Source organism: Nomascus leucogenys, chromosome 10 (genome assembly GCF_006542625.1).
Source record: "Nomascus leucogenys isolate Asia chromosome 10, Asia_NLE_v1, whole genome shotgun sequence".
NCBI classification, from domain to species: domain Eukaryota; kingdom Metazoa; phylum Chordata; class Mammalia; order Primates; family Hylobatidae; genus Nomascus; species Nomascus leucogenys.
Window position 1 is genome coordinate 9,938,470 of NC_044390.1, and position 22,815 is coordinate 9,961,284.

The window sequence follows — 22,815 nt, forward strand, 5'->3', positions numbered from 1 at the left end:
GGGGGCAGTGTTTGGAAAGAAGCTGAAAGTCCCCATCCTCTAGTCATTCCCGGGTCTTTCCTGTGACTTGCCCACATCCTGAAGCTATCTAGGGGTTGCCAGCCACTAGTTATCTCATTAGCATACAAAAGACACACTTGTTTTTTGTTTTTGAGTGACAGTTTCGCTCTTGTCGCTCAGGCTGGAGTGCAATGGCGCAATCTTGGCTCACTGCAACCTCTGCCTCCTGGGTTCAAGCGATTCTCCTGCCTCAGCCTCCCCCGTAACTGGTATTACAGGTATGTGCCACCACGCCTGGCTAATTTTTGTATTTTTAGTAGAGATGGGGTTTCACCATGTTGGCCAGGCTGATCTTGAACTCCTGACCTCAGGTGATCCACCTGCCTCGGCCTCCCAAAGTGCTGGGATTACAGGCGGGAGCCACCACGGCCAGCCAAGACACTCTTATCACTCCAGAGATTCCAAGAATTTTAGAAGATGTATCTTAGGAAACTGGAAGGAAAACCAAATATATATTTCACAACCCCACAGAGAGATTGGAATATGACTTATGGTCCAGCAGATAACATGATTTGCATAGTTCATCTTTAGTTCCATGCCATTTTACACTGGACTAAGCATTTTCACATTTTTTTTTCCATCATAAAATTATATTCTTGTCTCTCCCTTCTCTACCTGCTGTTATTTGTCTGAAACTCATGTTTTAGTACTTTACTACTATATTTTTATCTATGTTTGCCTTGTCTCTGTACCATACTACCCCAAACTGGATTATAATCTCTTGAACTACCACGTTATATTATTTTCCCCTCGTAGCACCAACTCATTATGCGTATCGATAAACACATTGCCATGCTGAGATCCAGTAATGGGAAGTATGACCAGCAGACAGAAAATGACAGGATAAGGGCATTCTTTCAGTTCTGTCACCAATGGGCGGTTGTGCTGACTTACACACAGCGAGGGGACACAGTTCCTGTTGTTTTAGTCTGAAAAGCTCTGAAGTGTTCTGAGGAAATAGAGGTGGCCTGTTTTGTTTTCCTCCATACTTGGCCAAGAAAGATCCAGATTGTAACTCCTATCTGGGATAACCCTCTTCATATCCTGGCAAGACAATAAGGAATTAAAAACCCTTTGGTGGGGCTGGACACAGTGGCTCACACCTGTAATCCCAGCGCTTTGGAAGGCCAAGGCAGGCAGATCACTTGTGGTCAGGAGTTCAAGACCAGCCTGGCCAACATGGCGAAGTCCTGTCTCTACTAAAAATACGAAAATTAGCTGGGCGTGATGGCACACACCTGCCGTCCCAGAAGGAAAATGGCTTGAACCTGAGAGGCAGAGGCTGCAGTAAGTCAAGATCGCACCACTGCACTTCAGCCTAGGTAACAAAGCAAGACTCCGACTCAAAAACAACGAAAAACAAAAAATTCCCAACCCTTTCGTGGCCTTGACTTTTACCTGTTAGGGGATAAATGCCCCCATAAGGCAATACTTTCCCAAAAGTTATTTTTTTTCCTACATTATCATGTAACTACAAGAAGGCAAAATAAGCCAAAATTTCTCCATTTATAGCCAGCTTCAGCATTGAAATAATTTTATATTATATATGATACTTTGTATTCCATGCTGCCTGGGGTCATCTGTTACAAGTGTCTGGACCTAGTACATGGTTATTTTCCCTTAATTGTGTTGATAATTTTACACTGGTTTGTTCACAGGTGGTCAGGACGTAATAACCGAGAGAAGATTGGTGTTCATGTTGGCTTTGAGGAAATCTTAAACATGGAGCCCTATTGCTGCAGGGAGACCCTGAAATCCCTCAGACCAGAATGCTTTATCTATGACTTGTCTGCAGTGGTGATGCACCATGGGAAAGGATTTGGCTCAGGGCACTACACTGCCTACTGCTATAATTCTGAAGGAGGTATAGATAAGAAAAAGTATTTTATCTTGGGTTGGACTTGGAGGTTGGAGTTCAGGCTTTAACCAATTTCTAAATTGACTACTAAATCATAAAGCTACTTGACCACTTACTTTCTTAGGGAGAATACCTCTGCAGGTACTAAAAACTGAGAGTTAATGCATGAAATATTTTCTGTAGGTTTTGCAGTACTTTTGACTAAGGGCTGGAGGGATATAATAATGAGGATAGTCTTGTTGCTAACTAAAAGTCAGAGTGTTAACTTTTCTTAAAGACACACTTCAAAAAGCAGATATGTTTATTGGTTTACTTCAGGTAATTTTGTTAAAGAAATAGGGTACCTAATGAACTAGGGGATCACAGATATTTGGAACAAACACTGCGTTCAAGTTTAACATACAAAACTCACTTATTTTCTGCCTTCTGGGATAGTCTAGTTCTAGCAAAAGTGATTGGATTGAGAATTTATTTTTTACTCCCCCCTCCCCACCTTTTTTTTTTTTTTTTTTTTTTGTGAGATGGAGTCTCGCTCTGTCACCCAGGCTGGAGTGCAGTGGCACGATCTCGGCTCACTGCAACCTCCGCCTCCCAGGTTCAAGCATTCTCCTGCCTCATCCTCCCGAGTAGCTGGGACTACAGGCATGTGCCACCACGCCCGGATAATTTTTTGTATTTTCAGTAGAGACGGGGTTTCACCGTGTTAGCCAGGATGGTTTCGATCTCCTGACCTCGTGATGCGCCTGCCTCGGCCTCCCAAAGTGCTGGGATTACAGGCATGAGCCACCGCACCCAGCCTTACTTCCCCTTTTGATACTTACTGTTGAACACAGAATGAACTTCCAACTCCCCACCTCCACCCAACACACCCCAAACAGAAAAAGAGAGGTGAGGACGAGAAGCCCGATAATCCACCAAGCTAACTCAACACTGAACTACCAAAAACTACCAAGTTAGTTAGTTGTACACTATTGGCTTTTTTTTTTTTTTTTTTTTTGAGACAGTCTCACTCTTTCCCCTGGGCTAGAGTGCAGCAGCATGATCTCGGCTCACTGCAACCTCCGCCTCCCGAGTAGCTGGGATTGCAGGTGTGCACCACCGCGCCTGGCTCATTTTTGTATTTTTAGTAGAGATGGGGTTTCACCATGTTGGCCAGGCTGGTCTTGAACTCCTGGCCTTAAGTGATCTGTGAGCCTTGGTCTCCCAAAGTGCTGGGATTACAGGCGTGAGCCACCATGCCCAACCCAATTTGCTTTTTAATACAGATTGAGTATACCCTTGTCTGAAATGCTCGGGACCATAAGTGTTTTGAATTTTGGATTTTTTTGCATAGACATTATGAGATATTGTAGGGATGAGACCCAGGTTTAGACATGAAATTCGTTTGCTTCATATACACCTTGTACCCATAGCCTAAAGATAATTTTATACAGCACTTTAAATAATGAAACAGTTTCATTAACAGAGTGCATATAACAAAGTTTGTGTACACTGAGCAATCAGCAAACAAAGGTGTCACTATCTATCTCAGCCACTCATATGGACAGTCTGGTGGTTTGGCATCACGATAATTCCTGGCTGATTTATATGCTAATGATAAGCAGTCATTAGCATACTTATGTGCATGTAATGTACGTAAGTGCATTATACTTATGTGCACATAATTTTCATAGTAAAAAACAATACAGTGGAAAAAAATGTGTTCAGGGTTACTTATGACATCATGTTGGCACAAAAAGTTTTGGTTTGGTATTTTTTTTTTTTTTTTTTTTTTTTTTTTTTGAGACAGTCTATCACCCAGGCTGGAGGGCAGCTACGCGATCCTTGCTCACTGCAACCTCCGCCTCCCAGGTTCAAGCTATTCTCTTGCTTCAGCCTCCTGAGTAGCTGGGACTTCAAGCGTGCACCACCATGCCCAGCTAATTTTTGTATTTTTAGTAGAGACGGGGTTTCACCATGTTGGCCAGGCTGGTCTCTAACTCCTGGCCTCAGGTGACCTGCCTGCCTTGGCCTTCCAAAGTGCTGGGATTACAGGCATGAGCCACCACGCCTGGCCAGATTTTGGAATTAAGGATGATCATCCTGTATGATTAGTGGCAAAAGCATTAACTGGTAGATTTACACAAGGAATAAATAGTGTCAGGTACTCTAATCAGTCACATGCTATGAAAAACTTAAGCTACTTCTAGAATAAAGGTAGATAATTCCAGGATAACACTTCCCAAACTGTATTTCTCGTTAAAGAAAAATGAATTGGCTAGAAAATTATTTTCCCTTCAGAAAAAGCTTCTCACTCAATGCCTTTCATACTAGAATTTTCTAAAGTCCCTTCATAAATGTATTTCTGTGCTTCACTCTAGGGTTCTGGGTACACTGCAATGATTCCAAGCTAAGCATGTGCACCATGGATGAAGTATGCAAGGCTCAAGCTTATATCTTGTTTTATACCCAACGAGTTACTGAGAATGGACATGCTAAACTTTTGCCTCCAGAGCTCCTGTTGGGGAGCCAACATCCCAATGAAGATGCTGATACCTCGTCTAATGAAATCCTTAGCTGATCCAAAGACAATGGGGTTTTCTTCCTGTGATTTATATATACTTTTTAAAAGACTGATGTACCATTTTAAACTTCATTGTTGTTTTCTTATGAATCAGTGTACACTACATGTATCCATTTTATATCTAGCTACAATTTTTTTTTTTTTTTTTTACAAAGTATAAATGTGTGTATCAACTGAAGGTAACTACTTTCTTCAAATATTTGGAGTTTTAATCTTTTGGTGTTTACCTCAGACTGTTACCTCTTTTATATTTTTATGTCTTAATTGGCTCAGATCATGAACTTGTGCAATCTTCTACCAACAAAGTTCAAGTGGCATCATTTTATATACATGTATCTTTTTCAGGTATTTTCTATACAAATTCTTAATAGATGAAAATTAGACTCTACTTTGGTCACTAATAATCTTTCATTTGTATATTGAAGTTACCTTGCCCCTTGGAGTTATTGAAGTGACATGTCAAGGTATCACCTAAATATTCTTCAGTTACACTCACTGGTATTTCTGAGGCTTTGTGTGTTAACAGGCCTTGTAATAGACATTATTTTGGTTAATGTAACCCCAAAATTGTTTTAGTAATTGCTATTTGGCATAGTCAAACTATAAATGAAAATGGCAGCTTTACAAATAGTATATTTAAGTGAACTCTGGAACTATGGACATGAAAAAATGATGGCTGGGATTTATGATTTTTGTCTGGCAGCAAACAGGTTTGTCCAGAAGTCTAATAATTAAGCAGTCATAAAAAGTCTGAATTTAGCAAACCAGTGTATGATGTTATTCAAATCGTTTACCTTGGGTATGAGTTCATTTTATAATGTCTGATGACATTAGATCTCTTAAAACTTTATATTTTTTAGTTCAAAGGAATAAAGAGTCTTGAAGAGAAAAAATTATAGGGCAGAAAAGGTAAGTGTTCAAAATTGGCAACCGGACTATTATGTCTAGCATCTCATTCTCCTAAATAACTAAAGCTTGATTTACTCTTGCTAGGATTATGTGACTGCTAGTTAGGAGCCTCTTAAAACACTGGCCCTGAGCATTAAAAAAAAAAAAAAAAATTAAAAGCTATCTAAACTTGCAAAAAAAAAAATATACAGTGTGAGTCACTCTTTTTGTTCTTCTCTGATAATCTCACTGGACTTCTTTAAAGTCCTGTTGCTGCTAACTTTATCTTATTCGGAGAGGGCAGAATCAACTAATCTCTGTAGACCAGCTATGTAAGCTTTGTTAACCACAGGAAGATCGTGTATTCTTTTTTAATAAGTGGGTTTATTTGCAGGTTGAAGTCATATTGAAAGATAATATTCTGTCGAATGCTGTTCACCACTAGTGATCATCTGTAAGTACAAACTTGAAAGAGATCTCTACTAGTAAATTTTCTTAAATTTCACAAAACAAGTCATCTGGGTTAGCTGATAGTGAAATGCAATGAGACTTTTATCACTGAACAGACAAATCATTTGTGCCAAAAATACATCTGGAATATTAAATGGCTATGTTTAAAATTGTTCATAATACCTATGCAAGTTGTTACCTCAACTGTTACGCACTCAATACCTCATTAAAAATTTACGTGGTCAAGACACCAGAGTCTACTCTTTTCTAATTTCAAGGACTATTTTTAACGTTATACATTTTAGCACGTCATTTTAATGGAATTGTAAAAACTCCTGAACTATTTGTATTGGTATCGTTGCTTGTACTTATTTCAATATAAAAATACACAAGAGGCCGGGCGCTGTGGCTCATGCCTGTAATCGCAGCACTTTGGGAGGCTGAGGCGGGCGGATCACAAGGTCAGGAGACCGAGACCATCCTGGCTAACATAGTGAAACCCCACCTCTACTAAAAATACAAAAAACCATTAGCCAGGTGTGGTAGCACTTACCTGTAGTCCAGCTACTCGGGAGGCTGAGGCAGGAGAATAGCTTGAACCCGGCTGCGGTGAGCTGAGATTGCGCCACTGCACTCCAGCCTGGGCGACAGAGCAAGATTGTCTAAAAAAAAAAAGAGAGAGAGAGAAAAAGTGACTTAGCCCTTTACTTTTTAATCCCTTAAAACTAACACCTACGGGGAGAGGCTTGGAGAAGGGGGATATTATTGGGGGGTCTGGGAAATCTGTAGTACTGTCCACTAAATTTTAGTATGAAAAAGGTCTCAAAATACCAACAATAAAATTAAAACCTAAACAATAAACAGAAACTTAGATTTCTTACTATTTATCTTAAATCTCAACATGGACGTCTACATTCTGCTAAGTTGATCTAACAAAAAACAACATGTTTTAGTTGTAAAATAATTTACTAAAAGGCACTATTGTTAAACATCAAACTAATAACTTGTTGCCAATAAGGTACATCGTTGTAAACATAACAAAATTTTAAGAGATACATGGCTAATAAGCAAACAATACAGTTTTAAGTGACAGCTTTCCTACTTACAAGATCATGTCCCTTCCAGCCATTACAAGGGCATACAGTGATGCCATTGCTCCCAACAGTTACCTGGGAAGGGAGCTTGGAGCTCCTAATTGGTTTGAGATCATGACTGCCAAGGTCTTTAAAAGCTCCAAGTCTTCACTCATAAAGGTCAATTGTAAAATTGCTGGGTTTAGAAATCAAGATACTCGCTTTATACTCCCACATCAAAAAGATATGGACTCAACCCCAAAGGAGCTAGCTGGAGGGCCCAGCCCTGACAGTATGTCCAGGCATGAACTGGCGAGCTCTGCTGCTAGCCACAGCATCACAGAGAATGGAGAAATTAGTCAAATGTGGCTATTGAACATTAGCACCATAATAAACATAGCTCATACAGCTAAAACCTAGGTTGTTTCCCCACAAGACAAGATAACATTCATTTATAGCTCTAATGCTGAAAGAGCAGCTTTTTAATGTAACAGATGATCTAGGTACACAAGTCATAGGTTTCTCTTCCTAGGATAAAAACGTTCAACAAAATAAAAACTAAACAGCATCCCAGAGGCAATAAAATCTCACTGTACTGAAACATACAAATTAAGGCTACCTTGGTATATAAACGATTTAGAAATTATGATGGAACATTCCCACAAAATTATTTACATATAAGAATTCAAGCAATTTGTTAATCAGTAGTGGGCCTCAGTTCAAACAAATATTACCATTGTTACATTCAACTTAATACACTTAGCCACTATAAGGAAAGTAACTGTAACCTCACTTCCTGAAGTACCACTAGTAATGTTAAGAATTCAAACCTGTCAAAGGGCAAGGTATTACAGCATTTGCCTCATGAATGAAAAAGTCCAATAATTTCAACTTAATTTTTCTAACTAGAACAAGATCCAAACATGGGAGGTTTTTTTTTTTCTTCTTTGCTTTTGTGGCTTTAATGCCCTTTGGGTTTTCTGAGCAAGCTGAATACATTCCCTGATAAACACCACCACTGGACAAAGGATCTAAACATTGAGATTTTTACTAAATCAAGGTTTCGAGTTGGCACAATGTTCCTACTAAGTTTCAATTAGCACATCTTTCCAATGTCAGGGGAAGAAAAGACAAGGACTACTATGTCCTACAAAGAATGGTGAGATATTCCTAAAGCTGTGTATTTATGAAGAAAAGGTGATTGTCCCTTTTTATGCATGTGTAGATCTTGTTTTAGCCACTATGTCAGAAAAGTCTCAGCGTAGAGGTCTACATTTCAGATAAATGTCTCTGCATTTGCCTACATTAAGTTTAGCTATTTATCCTGTCCAGAATTATAACCACAGACATTGAGATGTAGCTCTCAGATCTGAAAATGTCTTTATTTTTTAGAAAATGGATTCCAGGAAGGTTAAAAAGCAACACCAGAGGGTATAGGTGCAGAACTGGATGTAGTCATTCAAAGCATTCAAGTAAGAATATGGCAATATAAATATCCAAAAAGTATCTCTTAGGTATTTAAAACAAAACGTATAAGTCATTCCTAACTAATTTGAGCTTTATAGCATTTTCCTAGACAGGAAGGGGAAAAACAGTTAGCATTTAAAAGTCCTGAAAGCTTTTTCGTTGGTTAACTACGTTAGATGGTTTGCCTTTGTCCAAATTCCTTCTTTTTTAAACATGGATAAAAGTATTACATGGGTCCACTGTTAAAACAGACAATATGTTGCAAATTAATTCTGGTATAATGTTTTCCAACAAAGCTTAGAAAATAAAGGTGTTGAGGTGGCTTTGGACTAAGTTTAATAGTCATCTCCTCTGCTGACAACTTCTTTACATGTTGGACGCAACAGGATGGTATGTTCAAATTGCGCTGTATATGATCCTTTAATGTCACATAATGGTGGATATGGATCTACAATGCCCAAGTCACACAGATTCTTCAGAGCCATCAAGTATTTACTTTCTCCCAAGCGATCCAGCCATCTGCGGCAGAAGGCAAGGGTGCCAAAGTTTTCATTGATGACATTTAACAAGTGTTTTGTTCTTGGAAGCCTAAGAGGAGAAAATCCAAAATTAATTGTTGGCAAAAGAGTTACGAACTCATTTCCCTCATTAAGAAAAGCCCAGACCTTAGCTGTGTCTTAGTAGTTGAAGTCCAAAAACTTTTATTGTTGCTCTTTCAACAATCAAAAGCCAGAATGTATAATAGCCCATACCTAACTATAGATGGCAGCTGAACAGGACACCAGCTGGAGGCCATCTTATCGTGTTTATGTGTCTATGCGTGTGTGTGTGTGTGTGTGTGTGTGTGTGTTATATTCCCCAGTACAGACCTACTACAGGGTATTATCATGGGAATTTCCTTTTGCGTGCAGCAAGCTCAAAGACCTGCATATAAAGGATGTAAATCCAGACTTCATTCATCTTCAAATGTTAAAAAAATTCAATGTAAATTGAAAGACATTGTAAATGGAAGTTTACCAATGGAAAAATATTAAACCAAAAACCTAGGAATGCTAGCAAAATAATCTCTGACATTTATGATTATCAGAAACCGGACTTGAAGAGAGCACTTGTGTGTGTGTGTGTGTGTGTGTGTGTGTGTGTGTGTGTGTATGTATAATTTTTATCTCAGTTAAAATGTTTAACAGGCTATTTTTCTTTTCTTATTGTTGGGCTACAGAACTCTACATTCATGAATATACCATTTTGTATGTATGCCACATTTTTAAAAAATGCTGTTAACTCAGAAGAGGTGCGAATTAGCCACATAAAATCAATCGTCTCGTCTCTCACCTTATTGGCACATGTCCAACATCAAAATTTTTCATGTAATGTGAACATTCCATATCATCATGAACAACACCTTTTCCCGTACTACCAAAGGTTTCAATTGCATATACTTCTCCTTCCTGAAAAATAAGTAAGGGTCAAGGGGAGAGAAAGAAGAAAAATTCAGAACGAATCACAATTACCATCTCTCTCTTTTTTGAGACAGAGTCTCTCTCTGTTGCCAGGCTGGAGTGCAGTGGTGTGATCTTGGCTCACTGCAACCTCCGCTTCCCAGGTTCAAGCGATTCTCCTGCCTCAGCCTCCCGAGTAGGTGGGACTACAGGCACATGCCACCATGCCTGGCTAATTTTTGTATTTTTAGTAGCGACAAGGTTTCACCATGTTGGCCAGGCTGGTCTCAAACTCCTGACCTCACTCAGGTGATCTGCCTGCCTTGGTCTCTCAAAGTGCTGGGATTAACAGGCCTGAGCCCAGCCTACAATTACCATCTCTTGAAGTCTCTATCTGATTACGCAGCAACATGAAATAGCCCCTGGCAGTCCTTATCTAGCCTTTCCCTGCTTTATCTCCTTAGCACTTTTTGGTCTTTCTGCTTCCCCCTATGAATTCTGTTCACAGCTCTACCCCTAGAGCCTACTATAAAGAGACTGGCACCTAGGAATGCTCAATAAATATTCATTAAATGTTGAATAAACAATCCTTTCACAGCCCCAATTTCCACAACTGATTTAGTACTGACTATACACAATTTGCAAATTCAAATGGCCCAATTCCTGGCAGGGTGAATATGGATGATAAGCTAATTCTGGTCAGTATAACTATATACTTAACTATCACGACCTTCTGCTTGGAAGAAAAAAATGTCTTCTATGGAAGTAAAATGTTAGTGACACACATACCTCCATTCTTGTTGCCTCCCCTCCTTTCACAATCGGCACTGTTTTTCCAGCATGTATTCTATATTGCCCAATTGAATGCCCATTTAGATTACGGATTGGTTTCACTGTTATAAAAAATAGGGAAATAAAAGTTATTCAAGATCTCAAGAAGCAAAAACAGATCTCTTACATTTTGGTACAGAGTTCAAGCATTTATTCAAAAACCAGATATGGCTTTACTAAATAACCTTACATTAAGGTAGTTAAATATAAACTGGAATCTAGTGGAATATAAAAAGTAGTTAGTTGCAGTGTTATTAATACTAGAAGTAAGCCAGGTGCAGTGGCTCATGCCTGTAATCCCAGCACTTTGGGTGGCCGAGGCAAGCAGACCACCTGAGGTCAGTTCGGGACCAGCCTGGCAAACACGGCGAAACCCTGTCTCTACTACAAATACAAAAATTAGCTGGGTGTGGGTGTGGGGGCCTGTAATTCCAGCTACTTAGGAGGCTGAGGCAGGAGAATCACTTGAACCTGGGAAGCAGAGGTTGCAGTGAGCCGAGATCACATCACTGCACTCCAGCCTGGGCAAAAGCAACTCCGTCTCAAAAAAAAAAAAAAAAAAAAAAAAAAAAGTGCTAGAAGTAACAGAGGATGGAAGAAAGAAATACTGGAATAAAACTTCTAGCTTTTTTATTCCAGTTGTTTGTTTGTTTTTTTTTTTTTTTTTTTTTTTTTTGAGACGGAGTCTCGCTCTGTCGCCCAGGCTGGAGTGCAGTGGTGCAATCTCGGCTCACTGCAAGCTCCGCCTCCCGGGTTCACGCCATTCTCCTGCCTCAGCCTCTCCGAGTAGCTGGGACTACAGGCGCCCGCCACCACGCCCGGCTAATTTTTTTGTATTTTTAGTAGAGACGGGGTTTCACCGTGGTCTCAATCTGTCGACCTCGTGATCTGCCTGCCACGGCCTCCCAAAGTGCTGGGATTACAAGCGTGAGCCACCGCGCCCGGCCATTCCAGTTGTTTTAAAACAACTGACAAATGAGCAGAAAAAGGCACAATTACATACATACTGTACAATTCAACATATATATAATAGTTCAAAATTAGGCAAGAAAACTAGTTTAGGGATGCATAATTAGGTAGTAAAGACATAAAAGCAAATGCAAATCCTTTCGTACTTGCAGTGCTGATAAGCTAAATATATTTCAAAATTCAGACATCATTACTATTTCTCTAAGACCTGGCAAACTGACCCCACAAGCCAAGATGGTGGCTCACTAGAGGCAGGCTGCTGTAACTGGAAAGCAGTGTATTGCTGCTATGGTTTGAATGTATCCCCCCCAAAGATAATGTATTGGGAATTTCATCCCCAATGTGATGGTGTTGGGAGGTGGGACCTAATGGGAGGAGTTTGGGCCATGGAGGCACCACTCTCATCAATGAATTCATGCCATTATCTCAGGAGTGGGTTCCTTGTAAAGGAAGAGTTTGACCGCTTCTTGCTCTCTCTCTCAAACTTCTCATTGCTCTTCTGCCTAATGCCATGGGATGATGCAGCAAGAAGACCCTCACCAGATGCCAGTCCCTCAATCTTCCCACCCTCCAACACTGTGAGAAATCAATTTCTGTTCTTTATAAATTACCTAGTCTCAGGTATTCTGCTGTAGCAGCACAAAACGGACTAAGAAAATGAGACTGAGCATCTTCTGGAATACTGACAATATTCAATATCTTGAGGAGTGAGGTTACGTAGCTTCTGCAATTGAGAAGTTGTGTTTTTATGCTTTGTGCATTTTGTGTTAATATTTCAAATTTTAAAGGGCTAAGAACGGCCAGGTGCAGTGGCTCACGCCTGTAATCCCAACACTTTGGGAGGCCAAGGCAGGAGGATCACTTGAGGTTAGGAGTTCAAGACCAGTCTGGCCAACATAGTGAAACCCCATCTCTACTAAAAATACAAAAATTAGCTGGGCATGGTGACACACACCTGTAGTCCCAGCTATTTGGGAGGCTGAGGCAGGGGAGTCACTTGAACCCAGGAGGCAGAGACTGCAGTGAAATGAGATCGCACCACTGTACTCCAGTCTGGGCCACAAAGTCTCAAAAAAAAAAAAAAAAAAAAAAAAGGTTGGGGGGAGGTCTTAAAAAAATTTAGCTCTATAGCTCTAGAATCCTCAGTATGAGCTACCTTTCTTCTAGAGCCGAATTAAGTAGTCTGAAACAATGAACAAGTATGTTACAAACTTAGTGGGGTAGCAAAAAAAACAAATCAATTCGCTCTTCACAACAACCTTCTTATATAAATGTGTCAAAGTTGTCAGACTCAAACAGCTAGGGAAAGCCATGAAGAGAGGGTTCTCATGCTTATACGCCTGATAATGAAAATGACTATGAAAACCATAACCTTGCACAAAGCCCACTGCAACCTTACACAAAAAAATACTTCTGCAAGGACATCTGCCCAACAACTGCCTGCCCAACCTCCAACTGGCGTCACTCGTTTAATTAATCTTTGAAGCCAAGGATAATTATTTCAAAACAATTATGTCATCCTCATTTTCGTCTTTAAAAACCTCTGTCTTCCTTACCTCCCTGAATATGCACAAGTTTACTATGGCATTCCCACTGCAATGCTCTATTACCAAACATCATTTTCTTTTAGAGAGCCTCTGTTTGTTATTTAGGTTGACAGGTAACAAGCTTATTTTAAAATTCAAACTTTGCAAACTGACCCTTACAAGCCAATCAATTTTTTTAAAGAAAGTTTCTTGGCCATACCAACCTAATACGTTATTTACACAGAAAAATGAAGGTACAGGGGAATTCATTTTTTACTTATGCAGGTTGTAACAGCACAGGCTAATTCTGGGACCAGTAATTTGTTAACAATCACTTTTTAATTCTATCGCTTCCTGATCAAAGGAGATTAAGGTACTCCTTTGATGGCCCAGTTGTGCTATGTGGTTTTTTGATTTGTTCCGGGAAGTTCAACCTAGAGTCCATTTCTTCATCTCCCTAGTATCATGATTTTTCCACATCCTCTCTGCTTAAACTATTAAAAATGGATTGTTGCCTTAAACTATGAACCCTGATCAATAAAATAACAGGAGTCAAAAGAGGGGTACTGAAATAATGAAACCTAAAATGCTGCACTAGCTTAGTGGAAGAGGTAAAAGGGTAGATATTAAAAATCCCAAGGTTGCAGGCTGGAATTATTATGCAGTGACTAAACATTAAGTCAAACTGTCACCTACCATACCTTGAAAGGCAGACCACATACCAAACAAGTTGTAGAATTAGGAGAAAATGAAAGGAAAAAGAGAAGACATTGGTATATGTTGGCTAGCGTTAGAATTTACAAAAATTTCAGCAAATTCTCAAAAAAGAGAAATAACTAATTCTAGAGGCAGTCCCCCAAGCAGACTGCTACAGTTTGTTCTCCAAGTTGACATAAGAGTCACGAATTTGGAAATAATAGATTCTGTTCATTTGTAGCAGTGAACCTAGAGATCAGAAGGCCCATGTTCTAGTCCCATAAATTCCTCAAATTAACTTGGCATTTATGCTCTTAATCTCAGCTTCCTTTGGGATAAGAATCTTGCTTCTGGGGAGCTCATAAAGTGTTAATAGAAGCAGCAACTCCTAAAACTGGTTCTAAGCTATTTAAAGAACTGGACAAAACATTTCCCAAAGAAAAGCACACTGAAAATGAGATATTCTAAATTCTAGCCTTTAAAAATCTTTTGCTCTCCTTATGGCTTTGGCTAGGATACAAAGAAAAGTATGTTTACCCTTACTAAGGAACATAGTAAATTTAAACCAGGTCTTAATGTAAAAATAAACTGTAAAAATTTCTAACAGTAAGTAAAAGCCAAAAGTAGAATATGTGAATTGGCTGGGTGCAGTGCCTCATGCCTGTAATCCCAGACTTTGGGAGGCCAAGGCAGGCGGATCACCTAAGGCTGGGAGTTCAAGACCAGCCTGACCAACATGGAGAAACACCATATCTACTAAAAATTAAAAATAAATAAATAAATAAATAAATAAAAAATAGCTGGGCGTAGTGGTGCATGCCTGTAATCCCAGCTACTCGGGAGGCTGAGGCAGGAGAACTGCTTGACCCTGGGAGGCGGAGGTTGCGGCGAGCCAAGATTGCGCACCATTATACTCCAGCCTGGGAAACAAGAGCAAAACTCCCTCTCAAAAAAAAAAAAAAAAAGTATGAGAATCATGGAAGGATATTTAATGCTATGATTTTTATTCTCCTCCACATGTGCTTTCACACTCGCTGAGTATGTAGAGAAAAGGGGTAATAAGGTGGTATCTCAAAGGAGGTGGGAGGATTAACACTGAAAAGAAGATCCTTAAAGCAGTGTTTGAGCTAACAATTTAAAAAAAATTTTAAAAGGAAAATACTGTATCGAAGAAAGAATATTTCTTCCTTGAAGAACAGAGATAAAAACATAAGAATAGGGAGAAGGTGGGCAAATCCTGGCATTTGCCAATCCCGGCATTTTGCCATGTTCTTTATGCAACATGGAAAAAATGTTAGAGTGTTAGGCTTGTTTGGCTATTTTTCTCATCAGGTAAGTAATTTCCTGAGATGCGAAGAGCGATTTGGAAGAGCCTGAATAAGCACTGCATTTGTGGCACTAATCCCAGAATTGGGGTGAGAAGGGGACAGAATGACAAATATTTGTTGGATACTTAATAAATTCCGGGCACTATCACATAATTTACATTTCTCAAAATAAACTAGATACCATTAACCCTATTACAGTCAAGAAACTTGGGTATTCAGGTCATAGATTTACCTAAGACTCTAAGTCAAAACTGCCTGAACCCCAAAGTGTGTTTTCTTCATTATCCCACACCTCCTACCTAAGTGTGAGTAACATCAAGAGTATTCTGGGCCGGGCACAGTGGCTCATGCCTGTAATCCCAGCACTTTAGGAGGCCAAGGTGGGCAGATCACCTGAGGTCAGAAGGTCGAGACCAACCTGGCCAACATGATGAAGCCCCGTCTCCACTAAAAAAAAATCCAAAAATTAGCCAGCATGGTGACACACACCTGTAATCCCAACTACTCGGGAGGCTGAGCTTATAGTGATCTAAGACTGCACCACTGCTCTCCAGCCTGGGTGACAGAACGAGTAAGACTCTGTCTCAGTAAATAAATAAATAAGTAAATAAGTATTCTGCATTGCACTTCTGTTCACAGGATTAGAGATCTTAAAGAGAATATCTGAAAATCAAATAATAAGGAAGTTAAGGATATAGATGAGAGAAGAATTAAAGCTGCAGACACAGGGTCCAGGCAGGAGGAAGGGAAATGAAACCTTGAAGAACAATGAAATGGAAGAATATTTTGATATCAAAAAACATATATAGGCTGGGCATGGTGACTCACACCTGTAATCCCAAAACTGTGGGAAGCCAAGGTGGGCAGATCATGAGGTCAAGAGATCGAGACCATCCTGGCAAATATAGTGAAACTCCGTCTCTACTAAAAATACAAAAATAAATTAGCTGGGTGTAGTGGCGCATGCCTGTAATCTCAGCTACTTGAGAGGCTGAGGCAGAAGAATCGCTTGAACCCGGGGAAGCGGAGGTTGCCGTGAACCAAGATCGCGCCACTGTACTCTAGCCTGGGCGATAGAGTGAGATTCCATCTCAAAAAAAAAAAAAAAAGCATATATATTAGAAATAAAAAGAAATATTTTTTAAAAAATACAAAAATTAGCCAGGTGTGATAGTGTACATCTGTAGTCCCAGCTACTCAGGAAGCTGAGAGCACTCCACCGAGTGCTTGAGAAAGGGGGTTGGGATGCGACCGTGCCACTGCACTCCAGCCTGGACAACAGAGGAAGACTCTCTTTTATTTTTTATTTTTTTCCCAGACGAAGTCTCACTCTGTCGCCCAGGCTGGAGTGCAATGGTGCAATCTTGACTCACTGCAACCTCCGCCTCCTGGCTTCAAGTGATTCTCCTGCCTCAGTCTCCCGAGTAGCTGAGATTACAGGTGTGTGCCAACATGCCTGGCTATTTTTTTTTGTATTTAGTAGAGATGGGGTTTTACTGTGTTGGCCAGGCTGGTCTCAAACTCCTGACCTCAAGTTACCCACCCACCTTGGCCTCCCAAAGTTTTGGGATTACAGGCGTGAGCCACCATGTCTGGCAGACTCTGTCTAAAAAAGGGTTGGGCACAGTGGCTCATGCCTATAATCCCAGCACTTCAGGAGGCCGAGGCGGGCAGATCACCTGAGGTCTAGAGTTCGAGACCAGCCTGGCCAACATGGCAAAACTCCGTCTCTACTAAAAATACAAAAAGCAGCCAACTGTGGTAGCACACGTCTGTAATCCCAGCTACTCGGGAGGCTGAGGTAGGAGAATGGCTTGAATGGCTTGAAACTGGGAGGCGGAGGTTGCAGTGAGCCGAGATCGTGCCACTGCACTCCGGCCTCGGTGACAGAGCAAGACTCCACCTCAAAAAAAAAACAAAAAAAAAACAAAAAAAAAAACATTAGCCAGGCGTGGTGGAGGGTGCCTGTAATCCCAGTTAATGAGGAGGCTGAGGCAGAATCGCTTGAACCCAGGAGGCAAAGGTTGCAGTGAGCCGGGATTGCACCACTGCACCCCAGCCTGAGCAACAGAGAGAGACTCTGTCTCAAAAAAAAAAAAAAAATAAGTATAAGTCTGGTAATAAATTTCAGTATTTAGACATGAAAGAGGACTGTTATGTTGGTGGCAACTGTCTATATAGAAGGCACGGTCAGGTTCCAGAGGAAGAATCACTTCTGCTCTTGGTAGAAACACATAATGGGCAATGGGAAATGCAAAGAATGCTGAATGGTGTGAATTTACTGAGTAAGAGGCAAGAAGACAACATGAGAGTCTCCACTCAAGAGTCTACAAACAGAGACAGAATTCTGTTAAAGGAAATATAGAAAATATTCTATAAAGAAGTTATTAGAGAAAGGTCACAAAGAATAATGAGCACAGATGAGGGAGGAGGATGGTGGCTGGGGGATGGTCAGACAGACTTGGGAGCTGGAGGAGGACTGGACTGACAGAGATTAACATACAGCACCAGAAAGCATAGGGGACTCTGGGAATATGTACCTGAGGTAGTCACTGGTAAAGACGAGAAAGCAAAGGGACTTGGGAATTAAAGTGATAGAAGGAACTGGCCTCCAAATTCTGAATGTGATTCCAAAAAACCACAGGCTAGGAGCAGTGGCTCACACGTCTTATCCCTGCACTTTGGGAGGCTGAGGTGGGAGGATCACTTGAGCTCAGTAGTTCAAAATCAGACTGAGCAACACAGCGAGACTTCGTCTCTACAAAAAAATTAAAAATCAGCCAGGCATGGTGGCCCACACCTGTAGTCCCAACTACCTGGGAGGGCTAAGGTGGGAGGATCGCTTAAGCCTGGGAGATTGAAACTACAGTGAGCCGTGGTTGCACCACTGTGCTCCAGCCTGGATGACGGAGTGAGACCCTGTCTTTAAAAAACAAACAAAACAAAAAACAACAACAAAAAAAATCACAATGAGAAGTCATCAACGGCAAGAGACCTGGCTTCTCTCAGCCCTGATTTGACTAGTCACAGAAAACTGGCTGCACATTTTGGCTGCCCTAGGATGTTTCCTCAGGTGTTTTCTTATGAGCTAACAGAGTGGCTTGGCAATAGTTTCCAGTCAGTTACAACAGTACTCCTATCATGCTCTAAGCAGGTCATTTCCCATCTTCTTTCCTTGAATTCTCAAGATAGAAACATGAAACAGCTGACCCAAAGAAAGCACTCGACAATAGTTTGTAAAATCAATTTCAAAATAAGATATATTTTAAAAGAACATACCTTGATATGTCTTCCCATCTATTTCAACTTCATAGGACTCCATAACTTCTTGGATGGCCTCACCAACATCACACAGACGAACATCAATTCCAGCACACTAAAAAAAGAGTAACGTATACTTTATTATTCAAAGTGCAAAATTTTCATAGCAACTTAATTTTGTAACATTTAAAAATAAGGGACAATCAGAAAAACTGCTTTGTACATTGTAACTTCCTGTTTAAAATACTTTGCAGAGGATTATGGGAGGATAGTGAAGTATTAAGCACCAGGAATCTGCCTCCCTAAATAGACAAGTGCACTGACAAAATCTGTCTAATGTAACTACTTGGGAACTCTGGAGTCTACTGAAGCCTTGCAACTTCCAAGGGAAAAACGGGATGGTCAAGTGTGGTTAATTTCCATCCATTTTAGCTCTCAGCACAGTAGCAGCACTACTACATACCGTTCCATAAGCTCGTGGTTGGCTCGTGTTGCTGGAGCAACATGCACACAGCTTGGGGGTATCACAGTGGGCAAAACAGTCTACGTCCTAAACATCAGGGATCTGTGCTTTGATCCCTGGTTGCTGCTTCTGGTCACACAGGCGCAGATATAGAAGTGGCCACTGTTGTTGCATCTCCCCTCATAGTTGCAAACCTCAGCCCTTACACACCCCTGTGGCTGAAGTGACTTTCAGCGGATTTAAATGGTGAGCACCCCTTTCCCCTCCACTCCCTCACACTCAGCATGGCCTCCAGCCCACACTCATTTTTCTTTTTCTCCCCCCTTCAGGGCCCAGATATTAAAGACTAGGTCACTCAAAAACAACTGCATGTATGAGAAAAGTGTAAAAGTGAGCGCACATCCCCAGGGAAAGAACTGAGAAAACCTGAAGTTTACGCCTCAGGTGGATCCTTGGCAGAGATTGGCTACAAGAATCAAAAACAAAAAACGCAACACAAAAAATCTAAAAGAAATGCTAGGGAAGGGGGAATATCTGATTTTCAGAATTACCATATTACATTGAAATAGGCAGTGTTCAACACAAAGTCACAAGGCATACAAGGAAATAAGAACACCCATCAAAGGAAAATAATAAATCGACAGAAGCTATCCCTGAAAAAAAACCTGATGGCAGATCTACTACTAGATAAAAGCTTCAACTCTTCCAAAGATGCTTAAAAAATTAAAGGAAGATATTGAGAGAGCCAAAAAAAAAAAATGTATGAACAAAATGAAAATATCAAAAAATAGAAAACCTAAAAGAAAAAAAAATTTCTGGAGCTGAAAAGTACAGTGACTGAAATGAAAAATTCACAAGAATAATTTAAAAGTATTTGAGAAGGCAAAAAAAAGAACCAGCAAACCTGAAGATAAGGACAAGGGAAATCACCAAGTCTAAGAATAAAAAAGATTAAAGTGAACAGAACCTCAGAGACCTGCATATCAAGTAGACCAATATATGCATTATGGAAATTTTCAGAAGTAGAAAGGTAAACAATATTTGAAAAAGTAATGGCTGGAAACTCCCCAAATTTGATGAAATACAAGAATATAACATCCAAGAAGTTCAAACAACTCCAAAAAAGATGAACTCAGAAATACACACACACACACACACACACACACACACACACACACACACACACGATAATCAAACTTTCTAAAGGACAAAGGAGGAAACCTGAAAGCAACAAGAAAGAAGTGATTCACTATATAAAAGGGATGCTCAATTAGAATTCAAGCACATTTCAAACTAGAAACTTTGGAGGCTAGAAGGCAGCAGTGCAACATATTCAAAGTGTTAACTAAAAGAAAAAAAGCTGTCACCCATGAATCCTATCTGGGAAAACTGTCCTTCAAAAGTGAGAAATCAGGCTAGGTGTGATGGCTCATGTCTGTAATCCCAGCACGCTGGAAGGCCAAAGTGGGAGGATCACTTGAACCCAGGAGTTCAAAACCAGCCTGGCCAACAAAGTGAGACCCCCATCTCTACAAAAAAGTTTTAAAAATTAGCAAGGTATTGTGGCACACGCCTATAGTCCCAGCTTCTTGGAGAACTGAGGTGGGAGGATTTCCTGAGCCCAGGAGGTCGAGGCTGCAGTGAGCAATTATCATACCACTGCGCTCCAGCCTGGGCAACAGAGCAAAACCTTGTTTCAATTTGGAAAAAACAAAAAAAAACTGTATTAAAAAAAAAGTGAGGGGGAAATTACGATTCCCAGATAAAAGCTGATGGAGTTCATTACTACTAGACCAGGCCTGCAAGAAGTGCTCAAGAAACGCCCTGCAAAGGATACTATGCAGTAACTTGAAGCCATATCAATTTTTTAAAAATCTCAATAAAGTAAAGTAAATGGCCAATTGTAACAACCAGTATTATTCTAACAAACACTGTTTCACTAATTGTTTTCCACATGACTTAAGGAACTTTTACTTTTTTTTTTTTTTGAGACAGAGTCTTGCTCTGTCACCAGGCTGGAGTGCAGTGGTGCAATCTCAGCTGACTACAACCTCCATCTCCTGGGTTCAAGCCATTCTCCTGCCTCAGCCTCTTGAGTAGCTGGGACTACAGGCGCGCACCATTACGCCCAGCTAATTTTTGTACTTTCAGTAGAGACACGGTTTCACTACGTTGGCCAGAACGGTCTCAATCTCTTGATCTCGTGATCCACCCGCCTCGGCCTCCCAAAGTGCTGGGATTACAGGTATGAGCCACCGTGCCCGGCCAAAATTACTTTAATTCTAAAAGTATTATTATAACTTTGGTTTATAATTCCATATTCTATTTTTTACATAATTCTAGAGACTAATGCATTTAAAAGAATTATTAGGCTGGACACAGTGGCTCACGCCTGTAATCTCAACACTTTGGGAAGCCAAAGTGGCAGGATGGCTTGTGACCAGGAGTTCCAGACCAGCCTGGGCAAGATAGCAAGACCCCATATCTACAAAAAATTTAAAATATTATTTATTTTTTTAAATTAGCTGGGTGTAGTGGTACACGCCTGTGGTCCTGGCTACTTGGGAGCTGAGGCAGGAGGTTTGCTTGAGCCCAGTAGGTCAAGGCTGCAGTGAACTGTGTTCATACCACTGTATTCCAGCCTGGGTAACAAGGGAGACCTGTCTCAAAAAAAAAAAAATCCCTACAAAGGAAAACCTTGAACCTGATGGCTTCCACTGGTTAATTCTACCAAACATTTAAAGAACTAATACCTCCTCAAACTTTTCTAAAAACCTGAAGAGAATACTTTCTAAGTCATTACATGAAACCAGCATTACTCTGATACCAAAGCCAGGCAAAGACACTATAAGAAAACTACAGGCCAATATTCTTATGAATACTGATGCAAAATCCTTAACAAAATATTAGCAAACCAAATTCAACTGCATATTAAAAGGAATACACACCATGACTTAGTGGGATTTATTCCTGAAATTCAAAGATGGTTCAACATAAGAAAAACAGATCAATCTAATACACATTAACACAATGAGAAAAATAACCATATGACTGTCTGAACTGATGCAGAAAAAGCACGACAAAATTCAACACTCTTTCATGATGAAAGGCTCAACAAATTAAGAACAGAAGTAAACCACCTAAACGTAATAAAAGCCATCTATGGAAAAACCTACAGCTAACGTCATACTCAATGGTCAAAGATGGAAAGCTTTCCTCTAAGATCACAAACAAGGCAATGAAGTATATCCATTTCTGCCGTTTTTACTCAACATAGATCAGAACAATCAGGCAAGAAAAATAAAAAGCCATCTAAATTGGGATGGAAGTAAAACTATCTCTGTTCACAGATTATATGATCTTACCTATGGAAAACCCTAAAGATTCCACACAAAAGAAGTGTCAGAATAAATTAATTCAACCAAGTACAGGATACAAAGTCAAAACATAAAAATCAGTTGCATTTCTACACACTAAAAATGAACAATCTGAAAAGGAAATTACAAAAACAATTCCATTAACAATAACTAAAAAAAGAAAAAAAAACCTTAGGAATTAACCCCAAGAAGGTGAAACACATTAAAACACATGTACAATGAAAACTATAAAATGTTGCTGAAATAAATTAAAGACATAAATGGAAACACATCTGACAGGTTTGACTCTGTGTCCCCACCCAAATCTCCTCTCGAATTGTAATCCCCATGTGCAGAGACAGGGAGGTGATAGGATCACGGGGGTGGTTCCCCCATGTTGTTCTCATGATAGGAAGTTCTCACAAGACCTGATAGTTTTATAAGCGCCTGGCATTTCCCCTGCTTGCAGTTCTCTCTCCTGCTGCCATGTGAAGAAGGTCTTTGCTTTCCCTTTGTCTTCTGCCTTGATTCTAAGTTTCCTGAGGCCTCCCCAGTCATGTGGAACTGTGGATAATTAAACTTCTTTC

General features: G+C 40.2%; 2 protein-coding genes across 5 annotated transcripts in view; one reads left to right on the forward strand and one right to left on the reverse strand.

The window, feature by feature from the left end:
- Window positions 1-6,067, forward strand: part of USP44 (ubiquitin specific peptidase 44) — a 30,984-nt gene extending 24,917 nt beyond the window's left edge. For 2 of the 3 annotated variants that reach the window (XM_030819801.1, XM_030819800.1), the window contains exons 5-6: window positions 1,719-1,924; window positions 4,279-5,574. In XM_030819801.1, the coding sequence (XP_030675661.1) occupies window positions 1,719-1,924; window positions 4,279-4,478 (406 nt within the window). In that variant the 3' untranslated portion in view covers window positions 4,479-5,574. Of the gene's footprint in view, window positions 1-1,718; window positions 1,925-4,278 lie in introns of all 3 variants that reach the window. The other variant, XM_030819799.1, reaches the window with a different exon arrangement.
- Window positions 6,068-6,766: 699 nt separating this feature from the next.
- Window positions 6,767-22,815, reverse strand: part of METAP2 (methionyl aminopeptidase 2) — a 42,591-nt gene continuing 26,542 nt past the window's right edge. Inside the window, exons 8-11 of one of the 2 annotated variants that reach the window (XM_030819803.1) lie at window positions 18,428-18,524; window positions 10,588-10,691; window positions 9,692-9,807; window positions 6,767-8,947 (exon numbers count right to left, since the gene is read on the reverse strand). In XM_030819803.1, the coding sequence (XP_030675663.1) occupies window positions 8,695-8,947; window positions 9,692-9,807; window positions 10,588-10,691; window positions 18,428-18,524 (570 nt within the window). In that variant the 3' untranslated portion in view covers window positions 6,767-8,694. The remainder of the gene's footprint in view (window positions 8,948-9,691; window positions 9,808-10,587; window positions 10,692-18,427; window positions 18,525-22,815) is intronic. The other variant, XM_030819804.1, reaches the window with a different exon arrangement.